Here is an 18,081-nt window from a genome sequence, read left to right as displayed (position 1 = left end):
TCTACCATCAAAAGGTGGACTAATAAATATTTTTAAATCATCGCCATTATCAATTTTTCATCCCAAGGTTTGGCAATCTATTAACGTTATTATTTAAGCAATCAGAATGTCAGCGATCTTCACTAACTAATGGATGAATAATATTTCCGGAGAAAAAACTTAAAATTAAATCAGATATTTAAAGTACGATTACATCGATGATGGGAAATAACGCTAAACTTCCTCACAGTGAGCTCACATACGCATTGCTCCACATCACGTCCCCGCCCTGCCCCGAAGGAACCACTACAAACGTCATGAAGTACACAAAGAGATGAAAATTTTCTCACACGAAAACAAAGTCAGGGCAAAGTACTTAACCCGAATATAGAAAACAGTTAAATTTTAAAAACACTAAAAAAATAATGAATTAAAAAATCCATAGGATGTATTAACCTGTATTACTTATTTCCACGTTATGAGAAAAATCATAAATATATGGTATACTAAAATTTCAACTAATACACGGATGTGCTTACAGAGTTTCGCGAAATATCTGTACACATCGATGTCATAATACTATTCGCCTTTATATACACACCAAACTCCAATCAATTTCCACTGAAACAAATTATACAAGTTAACTTTCCCAAAATTACAGTTCTCGACAAACGGTCTGGGAGACTCCGATCACATTCACACACACACACACACTCACTCATTTCCATCTTGTGGCCTCTTATATATTCATTCTTGGACTTTTATATTCATTATTGGGCTTATGTATTTATTATTAGGCTTATATATATATATATATATATATATATTGTTGGGTTCCTATTATATTCATAATATTCACAATCACGAAGCAACATATCTACATTCTCAAGTACTCGTTAGTACAACCAATTCACAAATAGTCCTATCAACTCAATAATCCATGCTAATAATCCAAATAGTCCCATACTATAATAATATTATTAATACACCACTAACTACCTATTCGTATTGTGGTTGTCGTATGTACACAGTACCACTGGTGTACTGTATGAATATGATACGATATGAAAGAAAAATACTCCACGAAAACTCCCGTTTCGTCCATCTAAACTAATCCTTCTCTTTATGATGACTAGTCTCAAGTAATCTTATTTAAATTATCATTCCTACTATCTTCACTAAACATTCCATTTCCCACTTATTCGCTTCAATAACACCCTCACCGTCACAAACACCTATGTAAATAATAGGCCTATCTCGGCTTACGAAACTCTATGACATTAACTTTTTTTCTTTCTATCAGCTGTTTACATCTTGTGCAATACGATCCCTGAATTATTTACTTAAATATCAGCTTACCTATCAATAAACGAAACATTACTATCATATTCAAGACGAAAATTAACCTACATGCTCACTGTTAACTAAAATTTGTATTGTTCCTTTCACGAAATTATATTAACCCTTATCTGGGCAACCGCGGCCTCCCAGGCCCAGTAGCTTCATTTTTCTAAAATTTCTCAATAACTATACATATTTCGAAGACATAAAATACTGAATTCTTCTATCTTTCGTCGAAGTTAAAATCATGAACATATCGAGTTGGTAAAGCTAATGTTTTTTTTTTAATTTGAAAATCTTTTTCTGACGTAACCGGGCAAACGGGGCCTAGAAGGCCCCGTATAACTTTAGTGAAATTCCTGTCAAATATTAGATCAAATTGTCACATAATTATATATTGAACACGTGACTATTGTAACCTTTAGTCGGAACAGTATGCGGCAACAGACATTGAATTTTGAGTGTTCTGCACTTAAAATATATATTGGGCCTGACAGGCCCCGGTTGCCCGTTTACGTTACAAAAATGTCTGGACCGGATTTGCTATTCTGCTTGGCGGCTTACAAAAGCGTGACACGAAGTTTTGCTACTTGACAAAAATATATACCGGTACATTCTAGACTAGTCTAAACAGTAAGTGACAATAGACATTGATTTTGTGTATTCTGCACTTAAAATATATACTGGGCCTCACAGGCCCCGGTTGCCCGTTCACGTTACAAAAATGTCTTGCCCGGATAAGGGTTAAATATCATGTGTAATTGCAGTCTGTAAGCTGGCACTGCTTATCAACAATAAGCTCTTGTACGACGCTAACAGCGCCACATCTCAAACTACGGTCCAATCATATACTAACCAAAACAACAAAACGATTTCATCAATGCAATAGTTCACTATTAAAAGTTACAATTTCGGAATAAAATATAAAATTTCAATGTTCACGCCAAGCACTCTCCTATCTCACTCTGCCTCAAGAAAAGAAATCTCGAATATACAAACAATAAGCTGGTATTAAAACTTTCGAAAGCCTGGATTCTCTCACTGAATTACAGTAGTTCGTATCCCAACACAATCACTTAACTACCCATGATGCAGTCTATCGTCATTCCCACGAAGTGGGGTGCTGGGACAATGTTCTGGTCCCCCACTTTAAATTCATATTTTCTCGGGAACGGTAGGAGAGCAAACGGAGAAACTGTGGAGCAAATGGGAGCAAACGAAGTACAAACGAATGCCACCATTCGTTCCCCTCAGCGATTATTATTAGTTGGTTGGGGGACTGGAATAACGTTGTTCTGGCCCCCACTTTAATGTTCCATTTTCTCGGGCACGGTAAGAGAGCAAACGGAGCTACTACGGAGCAAATGGGAGCAAACGAAGTACAAACGAATGCGACCATCTGTTCCTCTCTGGGATTGTTTTTAATTCAAGGGTCTGGGACCCCTTTTTCTGGCCCCACACTTTAAATTTCTATTTTCTCGGGAACGGTAGGGGACCAATCGGAGAAGCTGCGGAGCAAATGGGAGCAAACGAAGTACAAACAAATGCCACCATCCGTTCCCCTCAGCGATTATTTTTAGTTGAGTGGGTGAGGGGCTGGGACAACGTTGTTCTGGCCCCGGAGCAAATGGGAGCAAACGAAGTACAAACAACTGAAATTGTTTTCGAAGGATTACGTGATGGTGGGAGGCCAGGACTACACATTTAGAAAATATACTTGTTTGTAGTACTCGAAAAGCAGAAACAAAAAGCCTTAAAAGTACAATATAAAACAAGCTTTCTTTAAAGATAATCTACAAATACAACAACCAATAATAATAATAATAATAAACACAGAAACACTTGTATATGTGGACGTTTATCTCATGGATTTTAGTATTCTTTAATATCTTAACGAAGGAAATGTCAGTGAAAAATCAGAAAGAATCGAGAGTTCAGATCGAATGAAGGAAGGTTTTTTGCGCCAACAAGAATGTATTTATATCAGGAAAAGAAGAGAAATACTCAATAAGAATATTTGTTAATTTTTATTTACTAAAGTTTAAAAAACTGAAAATGGCGTTCCATTTGGAACCACTACAACTCGTAATAACTTCTACAATTACTAATGTATACCAAATGCTCCATTATTCTTCATAATAAACTTAATAAGAAAGAAAATGTTCTTGAAACACAGTTGTTCGACAACTGTAGACAAAACACTAATTGTATATTATTAAAATCGTATCAGTACAAATTACCATATCAAGTAGATCATTTAACTATTACTATTTAACCATTTCTTCAAAATCCACTAATAATGCCACAGTAGCTAAGTAGTAGGGCTTCACCTCTGGTGCGTGGAGTACCTGGCTCGATCCCACATTTCGCAAAGTAAACTTCATAGTAGACAAAGCGTGCGCGTGGACCGTTTCCTTCTACTTCCTTTATTCAATCATTAGGATGTATCTCATCATCATGGCACATAGTCCTGGATCGTTAAACTAAAACAAAAAACACAAAGTTGAAGTAGCACCAGGCAGAACTAAACATAACTCGGTTTCACAAAACCATTGTGCAGAGAAACTACTTAAAGCACATCCACCTACCTAATCACAAGGAAAATCACCTCAAAATTGAGGTCTCCGAGGTACTATTTATGCAATTATTATTATTATTAGTTTCGATCCCACGTTAAGTTATAGTTCCAAGTCACATAGAGCTTCCCTACTGCAAAGTACGCAAAACTGAAACTCAAATCAAGCAAAATAAGCCCCATGAGCACCGACGAACATCATGTTCTATGACCTCGGGAATGCTGTGAAAGCAGCTCCTCAGAAAAGTGTTCGTGGCATTGAAGACGAGTTAACACATAACATCACTGTATACCATACCAGCTATCGTTCGGCTGCTCCATGGAATGAGTAAGATGAAAAAGTTAAACTCATGGGTGCCACATGGGTTAACACCGCCTAACAAGAGTCGTCGTCTGAAGTTATGAAGTTCTCTGGGTATATGCAATAACTTGGAAGATACCTTGCATCAGATTTTCATATTTCATACTTGATCAGATTATGATGAAATATGAATCTTCTACGACAATCATAAATAGTCAGGATGGTGGTTGGATCATGGTCAGCCTCTAGAACGCTGTCCCAAACCACTCTTCTACCAACAGCTGCTGCTGTTATGGTGTGTGATCTATCCTGCTTTTTCTATGTTCTGGCAAAACCATCACTCCGGATCATTATAATCCTGAACTGCATGATGTATCTCACCCTCCGCCTATCACCTATTCCGGCATCTCGAGCAATTCTACGGAGGAAAGACCTTCCCTGATGATTGGAGGTCATGCGGTTAAAGATTTTTTCGCATCGAAAACTCCATATTCCCTTCGTCAAGGAATCCAATCGTTGCTTCTGCGTTAGAAAACAAATGTGATTGCAGACACTGACTATTTTTATCAACGAGATATTGTAGTTTTCATTTTTTTTTCTTTTTTCAATCTTTGAAAACTATGCACCTAAAGTGGGACACTTCATACGCTTCAACTTAATAATATATATAAATTAAAAATTACAATTTCTAATTAAATTTAAGGTGTAGTTAATAGTTTTGGTAATAAATTAGGTAGAGTAGTAACAATCTTTGATGACATTTACCAGTACCTTTCATTTATAATACTTCTGTATTTTCATATAAATAATACATAAGGCAAGTATATACAAAACAATGCGAATTATTATTTTTCTTTAATTTTACTTACAGAAACATTGAGGAAATATCCTCCTGCTCCAGTCCTCACCAGAGAATGTAATGAAGATTACACGATCCCAGGGACTAATATCACCATTAACAAAGGCGTAGAAGTATTTATTCCTGTCTACGGACTTCACTACGATCCCAAATACTTTCCAGATCCTCAGGAGTTTATTCCAGAGAGGTTCAATGAAGAAAACAAGAGCACACGACCTCCTTGCACGTATTTACCATTCGGAGAAGGTCCACGAATATGTATAGGTAAGTTTTTACTTATTCCTAAACCCTATAGGATAAAATTATCAGTTGTCGTCACTTTAAGGTTGAAACATTATTCTTTTGTCACTTCTGTGAGCATCGTGAATATTTTAGCTCTACCAGGGGTAAAAGTGAGGAAGAATGTAGGAAAACGTCGTCCCCTCATTTCTAGACAATATCTGTGGCGTCCCCCCACTTTCTGAAAAAATTACAATGGGGAAAGATAGGCACGGGGACGGCATGACACTAAGCGTCCCCTCACCTTTTCAGATCCAGTTTTACCCCTGAGCTGTAATATAATTGAAAAGACACATTGATCCTTCCTATGCATGACCATACAGTTAGAATTCAAAGTCGAATAGCCGTTGAAGGAAAAACAATATATTTTTAGATTACTTGTATTGCAATAGTAGACATCACCTCAAAATCGAAATGTTCCAGTTGTCGTCAGGGCTTCGTACCAGTGTTCGTCATTCACATAACTTGACATAATTTATTAAAAAACTTTATCAGCTTAAGGTTAAGAATAGAGTAAAAGTACTAAGCTTAACCGGGGTGCAACCAGGGTGTGAAATCATGATAATCAAAGTGGGGAAAGACTGACTGAGGAGTAAAAAAAGAATTATACCGCTGGTTACTAGATCACCCATTAATTAGACATGAAATACACATTGATTGCATATGAATTAGCTACTGTAATTAGGTGGAGTATTGTTTCCCACAGTGTTGTTTGCCACTACTAAACTTTCGTGTTGTTTGCCACAATTTTGCCAGAGTATTTGCATTCCGATCTTATCATATCTCATTATCGTGAAATTTGACACACACCTTGAGTAAAAGGAAGGGTTGCTATAATAGGCACCTCTGCTTTTGATCCTCTGGAACAAATGGTAAGTGGGTGTAAGTGTTCTCGCCTTTGGGATGAGAGCTCTCATTGGCCTCACTGCTGTAAAAGAACATTAAGCTCCAAACAAATGAACCCAAAACATCATTAACGCCACAATAGCTTAGTAAATTGATATAATTGCATTTTCTTTTTTAACGGAGTTCTTAATATCATCTCCTGTTATATGATGTTCTGTTTTCCGCTATCCTACGCGACTAAAGAACTGGGTTTTATATACTTAAGAAAAATGAAATGAAATGTTTCAATTTTACGTCCCACGATTATGCCGTGTAAGCTAAAGGATATAGTAATGATGAAAATGTATGAAAAATAGTGTAATGATAAAGTGGGAGGAAACAGAAGAACCCCGAGCAAACTCACGCACACGGTATTTGTCCACCACAAAACCCACTTAGCGCGAGCTGGAAATGCTTTACCACTGAGGCACCTTTGCCCCTATATGACGGAACGATAATTTACTGTAACCTAAAATAACAGTCACTAGCAGGATAAGGAAAATTCTGAGTGCCTTGTAAAGTTCAGGAAACACAATTATAACTTCAATTTATAAATTTCATTGAGAAAATCCGAGAAAGTAGCTGCGCACACACTGACTTATACACTTGTTTCTCTTTGACAAAATTATAACTGAAGTCATCAGAAGAGATTGTAATTAATGTCTTCAATGCGTCACTGTCATCCAAAGTGTTCACTTTGAGAATTGCTTGAAAAGTTTAGCAAATATTTCTCACTCTGCACACCGAGAATCCACCTGAGATGCGATCTTCTGTACGATTACAGAAAAAAAATGTTCTTCTTTGGTTTCTTCTGGGAGGGTTTCAGTATTGAGTTATCTTTCGATTGTAGGATTCAACTTTTTACATGTACATAGAGCGTCGATTATCCGAAGTAATTGGGGGACATGGGTGTTCGGATAATCGAACTGTACATGTTTATTTGCCATGCGAGGAGCGGCACGCCTCAACTCTAAACTGGCGCAGCTGTTGCTGTGAACAGCTTTGATACTGCCGCTACTTCTACAGCCAGTGCCAAACCGACAGAAGTGTGCTGATTGTTGAAACACAGCGACTGGCGGCTTGGCCGGTCAGCAGCGCCTTATGAAGGCCCCATTAGAAGCAATGTTCCGCCAGCGGTGGCTCAGTGCGGCGACTACTGTGGGAAACTTGGTTTGGGAGTGCGGGGGATAATGGACGGTAGGGTAGGAGAGTAACAGATGCGAGCGAGTACACAGTTCGGTTAAGCGGTCGTTCGGTTGACCGACGTTCGGATAATCGACGCTCTACTGTATACGGTCTAAACTTTCCCCTAAAACATCTGAGAGAATTAAGGGTTCAAAGTTAGAGAAATGTAATCTGGTCGTTTACTTCTGCTAGAGATTTTATTGTCTCAAATCGTACACAGAACTCCCTTATGGCTATGTGGTTAGCGTACGCGCCTTTGGTGTGGAAGACCCGGGTTCGATTACCGGCGGAAACTCATGTGGATCGGATTTCATGTTAAGCTGTATGTTCAGGTCTCATAGTCTGCTTAACTCAAATCCACTGCAAATCGTGCACATTTCGTCTTGTTACAGAAAGGCTATGGAAGGATTAACGACTCGTATATTTTAATAATCTCTGTGGGATTGATTTGATTTAATATGATTTTCAGTTTTAGCAGCCCTTTCAGCATGGAGGCTATATAAGATGTGGACCTACAGTTTAACGTGGAATCCGAACCACATGAGCTCCGTAAGAATCGAATCCGGGTTTCCCATGTCAAAGGCGCGTACGTCTACCGCTTAGCCACAACGAAACTCTCTGTGTGGGCTTGAAAATAGCCAAGTAACAATACAAATATCACTAAATTTTTGTATTACCAATAGACTAAATTTCCTTCCTCTCACCAAAGATGTTTAAAAGATCGCTAAATCCATATTTTTAAATCTAATTTTGTTTAATTTGATCACTAGAAAGGTTATGAAATTAAAAAAGAAAATATCGCACCTCCTCCGGAAGGTTTGGGTCCCCATTTGTCGGGATTGCTATCCCCTTATGGGTGGTCCTGATGATATGCCTAGATTTAATGTTGGCTACACAGGCGAACACAAACAAATTGTACGTCATATCCATTTTGAAAATGCATTTAGAGAGTTTTTAAGCAAACAATTATCTCTCGAGTCCTTGAACTCACTTTGAATAAATTTAACTGTGGCTTTAACAGCTGATATCACAGTAAACCAATAAGTGCTTGGTACAGTTTGTATTGTATGTATTGTTTATAAATGTAATAGATTTGATTGTTATAATATGGTCATCTGACAACCCTCAGCTGCTCATGAGTCAATTTTGTATAAATCTTCACGATTATGATGTAAGATAAGCCAGAGAGAACAATACCGTGGCAAACAACACCAAAATCGAGTCGTGGTAAACAACACGTAATTTGTATTTTTTTTTTTAAACTTCTAACATTATTTCACTTTATTCTGCCCCCCCCAGCAGGTTTCTAGTAGGAGGAATTTTCTTCCAAAAATATTTAGTGAAGGGAATTCTCCGTTCCCCCAGGATGTTGCACTCTGGATATAACTAGCGAGAGAGCAAGATCCAGTTTTAATAAAGCGGGTGAAAGTTGTGTTGACAGTGTTCATTCCTGTGATGATTGTTGGTTCCTCCAATATACAAAGTATGATCCAGTTGTCGTCAAGTGTAGCGAACTCTAGTACAAGCAGTGGTGCTATTCAGCCGGTTCGCACCGGTTCGCTCAAACCGGTTGTTAAAATATTTTGAGTTTGCAGAACCGTTTGTTATACCCAGATATAACAGCAAATTTTACATAGTTATACCCAAGAACAGTAAATTTTAGTTTAACTATCTTTGTTTTTATAAATTTTACAGCTACAGAGTTAAACATCTACACTGATCTCTCACAACAAGATATAAGCGTTTATTTCTTCATCTCACATGCTTACATTTCAAGAATGAGAACAGGGTTAACGTGAGTGTAGTAGTGAGCGTTCTGTATATTTTAAAGGCATACATATCATCATCAACAACTGAAGCGGTGACTTCGAAACCACACAAGTCCAGATGAAGAGATATTGAGAAAATCAATAAAAAAACTGAATATTTGTTGGAAATGTGAACTTGGGAAATCAGATTTTTTCATACTTACACTTTGTTTAAAAACAAATATCACTTAGTATTAAAATAACAAGTATTGCAAGTATTTTGTCTATAATAAAATAATGGAAATATTGGACTTGTGTTATTATGGAACTCATTAGTCTGTTACATTGGTTTTACATACTATAACTCTGACTTGGAAAAGTAATATACTGATGTTTAAGTAACAATTTCTGGAAATGAAACAACAAAGTTACTGTGCACAAACGCAGTGTCTATTTTTACAATATTGTAATACAACAAACACATTTAATTTACTCATACCTTCTCTTAATCAGAATCCTACACTTCATTTCTTGATTCCTCAGCACTGAGGGTCTGATCTTTACCATACTGGTCCAAAAGTTTCTGAAAGTAAGGTTACTCAGCAGGTAAAGTTTAGGGTAATTTTCAATATCCCTGGCCTTGGTAGCCTGGATGTTTGTTTTCCAGGACAACACAGGTCCATGAACTTGTGTGCTAATGAAACTCAACGCATCAGTAACTTGCGGAAGATAAAGGAACCTCTGTTGTTTTGAATGTCAAACGACACATCTCAGTTAGATGATTACGATATATATATATATATATATATATATATATATATATATATATATATATATATATATATATATATAAAACTCATATAGAGCCAAAAATTGGATTTGTGCTGTTATGGAATGCGCGGCTTCAATTTCTGATCCCTTGCTGGATTAAGGCCTTTCCAATACTTTTTGACAACCATAGATCTTGGATAATTTGTTTCCAAGATATTTCCAGTAAAATCTAATTTCGTCATACCACCTTGTATTATGATGCTGTGTGGGTCTCTTCCTTGTCACTTGTGGTATCGACTAAAAATTTTGCTTTTGCCTACCTTGTATGGTTTGTTTCCTAAGAGAGTTATATCTATCCATCTACTCTCTCTCTCTCTCTCTCTCTCTCTCTCTCTCTCTCTCTCTCTCTCAGGGTGTTTCAAAAACAACACCGACAACATTTGGGATGTGATTTCTGACATCAAGATAAGACAAAAACTATAGACCAACCTGGTGCAAACATTTTTCCTTTCGCAGTTATAGGTTGCCGAAAACATGAAAAAATAAACTGTAAAGGTACATAGCTCCAAAACTATGGGACTTACTGTTGTCGGGTCAAGATTTCACTTAGGAACTAATATATGCTCTATCCAAATATCCAAGTTTCAGAATCCTGCGGTACATCCACAATTAATATTTATAGAGGTTGTTGGTGAGTAGTTCAAATTATATGCCCGTAGTCAAACTCCCTCTATAAAAATGTTACTTTAGTACCTTAGGATTCTGAAACATGAATTACTTCAGATTAGGATTCTGAAACATGTATTTTTGGATAGAGTACATATAAGTTCCTAAGTGAAGTCTTGACCCGATTATGCTAGGTCCTACAGTTTCGGAACTACGGGCGTTTAGAGTTAATTTTTTCATGTTTTCGGCAGCCTATAATACCGAAAGGAAGCATTTGTGCACCCAGGTTGGTCTATACTTTTTGTCTTATCTTGGTATCAGGAATCACCTCCCAAAGGTTGTCGGTGTTGTTTTGAAACATATTTTGAGGAATTATAGTATGGGTCATGACAAGCAATCGATTGAGATATCGATGAGAAGACCATTCTATTTCGTACACATTGCTTCGAAGGCCCATATCTCCGGAACTAATAAAGACATCGGAATCATTCAAAAACATGTAGGTAACACACGTAATAAGCATTAGATAAGTATCTCATTCGTTATACTCACAGATCTCAGTTTCCCGGAGTTCATATTCAAATTTATATCTTCACATTTAAATTTGTGTGTGCCCATTGAATTGAAACAATTCAAAGTTGTTTTCACAACGGTGCAAGCGAGCGGAAAAAGTACAGAGCTGTTTTCACAAGTTTTTTTCTTCTTACTGTACAAAGCGTGTGCCTAACACATAAAGTTGCGATTATTTTGACATAATTCCCCATTCGATTGATAATATTTCTTTCTCAATCGCATACTGTAGGGGAACCAGCAAGAGATGGTCTCCGACAGCTCGCAGTGACGTTGCCACTATTCATGTGCCAAGGCATTTTTTGGTGCATCTATAGTGGCAATTTAAATGATGGTGTAAAACAGAGTGGCCGTGCTTGATAACACTAGTACCAAAATAGGGCTGCATTGTCTCTCCGCATGTGGTAAGAAACGTCAAAGATTATTTCTTGTTGGCCCTGCCATAGCTCCTCCCAACAGCTCAATACTCTGTCTAAACTTCGAAGCTTTCTTGCAGTTAAAAGCATGTATGATGTCACAGAGCACTTCCTTGATGGGTGTTGATCTATAGAAACACTACAGGATGAATAGAAGAGAAATGGGACTTTTATATTGGTTCTTTCTAATAGTCGTTTAGCAGAATAATTACACTCATTCTTTTTCCTCCTTTGCATTAGTAGTCTGAAATGAAATGAATGACTTACGCTTCCTACCGAGTTTATTATAATGTATTTCGGATCAATGAACATAACCGAATTTGCAATCGAACTAAGTACAAACAAGGAGTGTGTGTTAAACTTTTGAGATTATCCTAGATGTGCCTCAGAACTTTATAGTTTCACTGGAATAGAGTATTAAATTTGACCTCCAAGTTTGATACTCATTTTGAAAGTGACTTAATGAAATTTTCATGCATTTCTATATATATTTGAATAGTCCTTATATATATAATCCAAACATTTCCATATTACTCCGTGGGACGTAAAACTAAAAAATTTCATTTCATTTTTTACTTCTATATTACTGTTAGATTTCTGGAAACGGAACTTTAAATGTTAGTTTTTTTAGTATGTTTAAATTTCATATTTTAATCTGTGATCGCTTTCTTCTCCTTCTTTCCCCTTTTCTCTCTCTGTCTCATTTCTGTACCTCTGTCTAACAGACATCCATTGGTTTCAATGTTTCATTTTGTGTTTAAGTTTCTCCCTACATCAACTTACGAATCTTATTTCGTCTTTCATTCCTTCATTTTGTCTATACTAATAGATGTATATTTTGAAATTAGAATTTCGCTCATTTTAGCTGCTGATTTTAATATGGAAGAGACGAAGGGAGGAGAGAGAGGTCATATTTTTACAGACCCGAATATGAGATAAGGTGTAATTTGGGTGGTCTAGCTGCAAGGCGTTTACTATTGCAATTTTTTGATGCAAAGTGTACTATCTGAAAACTGCTTTATGGTTCGTAAGGTGTTTTCCTTATGATTATTTCGCAATTATATGAACATTTTGTCCCGAATATATTTTGACTTTGGAGCAGCCAAGAACATCGCCAAAGTTAAGCATGGATGGGAGTGTGATATTTGAGAGATTGCACACTATATGAAATTTATGGAAATTTATTTATTTTATTTCAGGCATGCGATTTGGCTTGTTGCAGAGTAAAATTGGTCTTATTACCTTATTGAGAAAGTATAAAGCGAGACCTTGCAGAAGGACTACAGTTCCGCTGAAAATGGATCCAAAATCTTTTATACTCACATCCAAAGATGGAATTTGGTTACAGATCATGAAGATATAGTAAAATGTGTAAAGTTATTAGTATTGTCACTGGTGTTGGTATTGTGACTACGTTTTCTCGAAAGTTTATTTGTTTTCTTTTGTACATAATTTCACATGTTATTTGTGTTTCATAGTGTTAAGCAAATTATCCGCATCATTACATCCAGAAGAAACTTAAAAAATGTAATAATAATACAATAAAATAAATCTGCGTCAAGCGAGTTTTATATATTTTTACTGTGTACGAGTTTCATTTGCTAAACAATTTATATGGGATAATTAACTCGTTAAATTTAGTTCAGATATATTAGCAAACCACCTACATATTAAATGAGTTTTAGTATGGAAATAGAAAAAATGTATAAAACGTTTGAGCAAGAGATATTAATAGTTATATCATAAGGCATGAGGTCGTTCTGAGACGGATTTTGAATATGTAGCAATTACTGCGTAAATTAGTTTATAGTGTTGTTTTGTATTATGCTTTACCCCATTTACAGCCAAACTTCTGTACATGAAGGTATTAGTTAAAAAGCATGTTATTGGTAGTGGTATCCTTATCTTGCACTGGATCTTAAAGGATCTATCTGGTTTGCCTTAAGGACCAGACTGCGTTACCTGATCAGGTCAAAAGTCAAGTTGCGTGCTAAATCGAGTCTGGAGATTCCAAATCCAGATGTGAGATATTTCAAACGTGTAACCTCCGCGAGAGGCGCACTGGTTTATTCGCAGAAGATACATATAATTTATCATTATTATTGACTTCACTCAAAGAACTTGACTTTTAACAATGTTCTCTCTATTTTTAACTTACGTGCTATACATCATTTTTAAGCTCTTCATTATGTCTGCAATAAGCTTTCAATTAGCCATCTCTTTAATTATAGTTTTTGAGATATTTGGACCACTGATTTTTTTTCATTTATTTTCCGTTCAATTTAATGTTCTTGTTTCGTGATTTTTTTGACTATGTTCTATCCGTTTTAGGACACTTTGATTTTGAAATATAGAATCTACATAGTCTCTTCTCTATTTGAGTTGAATTTCCGATATCTCCCTCTTTTGGTTTTTGAGATAAGTTGAGGAATTATTTGTTTTTCATTGATTTTCCATTGAAAGTAATGTTATATTTTTTTACTCATCCATTTTTGGACAATTTGCTTTTGGAATATAGAATCTACATAGTATGTTCCATATTTTAGCTAAATGTCAGAGATCTACCCCAACTGTTTATATCATTGCAACCGGATAGACCCTTTAGTAGTAAAAAAATGTACGTTCTGGTTCACTTTTTGTCACATTTTTAGTGATTTTTAGAACCAGATCTAGTAACTTTTTGTAGTCTTTTATGACCCCTTTTTCAATGCTAAAAAAAGAGTATGCGGGTGTACTCTTTCTTTTTTACGACCCCTATTTTAACCCCTATATAACATAGCAGAGATTACACAAGAAAGGCTACAAGCGTTGTTTTTAACATAGTATTGAATAATATGACACATTTTCCAATCCCTATATAGCATAGCTGAGAGTAAAGAGAACGAACACATAATCCAACCAGATATTACACAGAGACTACGAACACATATTTTTGCAACCCCTAAATAAGAAAGGCTACGATCATTTTTTAACCCTTATGTAATATAGCTAAAATTTCGCAATACATAGCTTATTGGCTTATTTTTCAATCACTATTTAACAAAGCAGAGATTACATAAGACTATGAACATATATTTCAACAGTTATTAAACATAGCAGAGATTATTATTCTTTTACAGGGGTAGCTACCCCAACCCTCCTCCTTTCGCATCCAGGGCTTGGGACCGGCAATGGCGGAGTTAAAACACAGACTATCGCATTGTAGAGCAGAGATTTAAAAGAACAACACACAGACACACACACAAAGCTTACGGAGATATTAATCTCACTCCCAGTGACCATGACACAAGGTTTACGGAGAACTTAATCTCGCTCCAGTGATAATCATATTCTCATAAATGAATAAAGCATAATATTGTTAGCGTCTGTGGTGGTGATTGAGAATTTATTTAAGAAATCCTGTGGTGAATAACCAGATGCACGACATGCTAAATATAGAAAACAGTAATGTCCACAAAGTTCAGATAAGTTACTTTGAAAACGTCTATTATTCCATGTATAATACAGACAGTTTCATTTTTAAAAAAACTTATATGATATTGTATGTAGGATGGTATACCATAGCTATCAAACTACTCTCCCACACGCATATTAGATATATAAATTGCAACCCAATGTTCACCTGGCTTATTACTAGAGTGAGTATTTATATTTATGGCTGCCGGAAATGTGTGAATAAACAGAGGTAGTTCATCTGCAGCATTACACATATAAAATGATTTTTAGGCAAATTTTGTTGTAGTGCCTTATAGAGTTCAAGGATATTTTACATTTTAAATAATATATACTTTTCTCTGAAAATCAGTTACTGTTACAGGAGATGGCAGTGCTTCTTTAGAATGAACCTCTAATTTTACACTTCCTTGACGTTGTGGACTAGTATGAAATGCAGCACTAGCACGAAAATCGGGAGTTAAATCAAACACCAGTAAAGTAAAACCATTAGGATATTCGGCCAGTGAAAATCATTACCTTGATTAGAATACTCGTAATAAACCTGTAAATAACCTTAAATAACGTAGAATATGCTTGTATATATAGATTATTATTAAAATCTGGCTGTAGTGGTTTGGATGGTGCAGGCGTTCCATCAATATACAATGTAAAGAATGACATACTAAAATGCTTAAAAGGATTTGTCTGAGAAGTACCATTGAAAGCAGTATTAGTAACATACCCAATAATAATACGTTTAGGCAATACGCCAGAAAACAGATCTGGAAATGTATTATCCATAATTCCTTGTGGTAAGGTTTCTGCCTTCACCTGCACTTTTGTTATAGAATATTTTATTCTAAATTTAGGGTTTTATATTACCATCTGCTTCACCCATTAGACAAAATGCAGGTTTAGGTGAAATTAGTTTAATACGCAGTTGTATATCATTCAGAGAAATTTCTTCTGATTGAAAATATCAGCATGAATATAACTCAATAATTCAAATGACAGACTTAAAGTAGTGAAAAGGAAACGTTGTTTAAATCCTAAATCACTATCGGCCACAATGTCCATATGACCTGCAGTATCTTCAAACGATATTGATGTTTGAAGATACGTTGATTTAGCATTAGCATTATAATTTAGTAGTTTTTCATTATACGGTCGATACGGATATGTATGTGAGGAAAAGGAAATAAGTTGATTATTCAAATATATTTGTACCTCACTGAACACTGCATTGAGAAAATCATTTACAGGACCAAATTTCTTATCAGCTGATGTTAAATTAGAACCATCTGGCTTAGTAATTTTACCTTTAATATATAACATTGTATGGGGTAAGTCCGTATAGTCGTTCCCATGACTCGGAACTACGAACTCTATTGGTGCATTAACTCCTGTACTTACTACATTAATTCTTGTACGTACGAACAGTGTTTGCACCTTGTTTTAATAATGGAAATACACTACGGAATAAACCTCCTAGAAAACTACCAATGCCATAATCTTGGCATGGTGTACCTCTATATACATTATATTCACTACCTGCTTTGAGTATAACATTGCAAATAAGGATCATTATTTTTTTCTTTCTATATACTCAAATATATCAGTAGTTTATAATACTATATTAGTACTATGTAAAATCATTTATTGTTTATAAGTACGCCATTTGTTGATAGCTGTACGTTTACGGGGTGGAGAACCCTGCTCTTCGTTCTCCTCCTACTCTTCCTCTTCTCCTTCTACTTGTGTGAGTTTTCTAATACATTCTATTCGTTGAGGACTACTGATGTGCTCTAAGGGGGATATTGGCTTTCCCTAAGCAAAGGGTTTCCAACCGGCAACTGAAATATTTTTCTTGATATCTAACAGAATCGGATACTAAATCTATTTTATTGGCACCTGGAGTTAATTTATTATAAATATTTACATTACCACGATCATCCCACTGAATACTAGGATTTTGTTTCAATGTACGTAATAAAGGTCTTGCTTTACGTTTACAAATTTCGGGGAGAGATATTATTTCATCATACTCTTTCTTTTCTTTCCCCTCCTCCTCTTTATTAACACTAGTTGTTGTTGCTGCAGCTGTTGTAACTGCTTCCGGTTTTTGAATTATTTTTAAATATTTTTGTAATACCTCTCTATATTGTACCCATTTTTCTTCTGCATTCAGACTTTTATTATTTTAAATTTCTTTCATTTCATCAGATATCGTTAGATTAGATTAGAGTTAGGTTAGATTAGATCAAAGATTAGATATCGTTTGGTAATGATGTAATTTTTCCGGCGAGATAAAATAAGTTTTTGTGTGTTTTGCATATTTTTTATTCAATTAAACTTGATAGCAAACCTCCTAAAATAGATACAACCAATGCAGTAAGAAAACCACCACTTTGTACAATTATATACTTTTTCTTTTGTTTTAATGACAGCTTTTTTTCACCTAATACCTAAGTTCCTTTTCATATTTTTGTAATTTATTTTTCTCTGTTTTATTTAACGGAACGTTTGCTGTCAATATGATACATGAACATTCTCAGATCCAACTAATTAAATCAAGATCTGCATTTTGTAATATTGTCTTGCGTACATTAGGTTTTCACTTTGCGAGAAGTTTTAGTAAATGTGTATTTTCTTTACTAATCATATTTTCCTGCTGCTATTATAGTACAAATAATTGATAAATATAAACAATATTGAAATTAATTATTTTTTCAGGTAGATAAACATAATTAAGAGAATCTGTTGGAAAGATATTTGTTCGAACTCGCTGTTCATCAGAAGTATCCTGTTTTAAATTTAAAAAAAGGAAATAACCATGAGGATTTTGAGTTGCATCTTGATATGCTTCTCGAATAAATTTTGTATTACCTGGATACAATTGACGTGCTAGGTAGTTAATTTTAGCCTGGTCTCTAGGATTTTTAAAGCAAATTATATAATGACAATTTAACGAAATATTCCGCATACTCTTTTGCTGATGAAATATATTTTGAGCTATAAAAATGACACTTAAATTTCTGTGATGAATATCTCGCCATAACACTATATTTTTA

The 18,081-nt window shown here is 35.4% G+C and overlaps 1 protein-coding gene across 1 annotated transcript in view; it reads left to right on the top strand.

Annotated features, from left to right (window-relative positions):
• The window catches only part of LOC145668547 (cytochrome P450 6j1-like), a 36,473-nt gene extending 23,336 nt beyond the window's left edge, over positions 1-13,137 (top strand). The window contains exons 4-5 of the mRNA XM_081736534.1: positions 5,068-5,319; positions 12,775-13,137. Coding sequence (XP_081592660.1) covers positions 5,068-5,319; positions 12,775-12,938 — 416 coding nt within the window. The 3' untranslated portion in view covers positions 12,939-13,137. The remainder of the gene's footprint in view (positions 1-5,067; positions 5,320-12,774) is intronic.
• Positions 13,138-18,081: the final 4,944 nt, after the last annotated feature.

Source organism: Thermobia domestica, chromosome 13, assembly GCF_964235325.1.
Source record: "Thermobia domestica chromosome 13, izTheDome1.hap1.1, whole genome shotgun sequence".
Classification (NCBI taxonomy): Eukaryota; Metazoa; Arthropoda; class Insecta; order Zygentoma; family Lepismatidae; genus Thermobia; species Thermobia domestica.
This window is presented reverse-complemented; position numbering and strand designations above follow the sequence as displayed.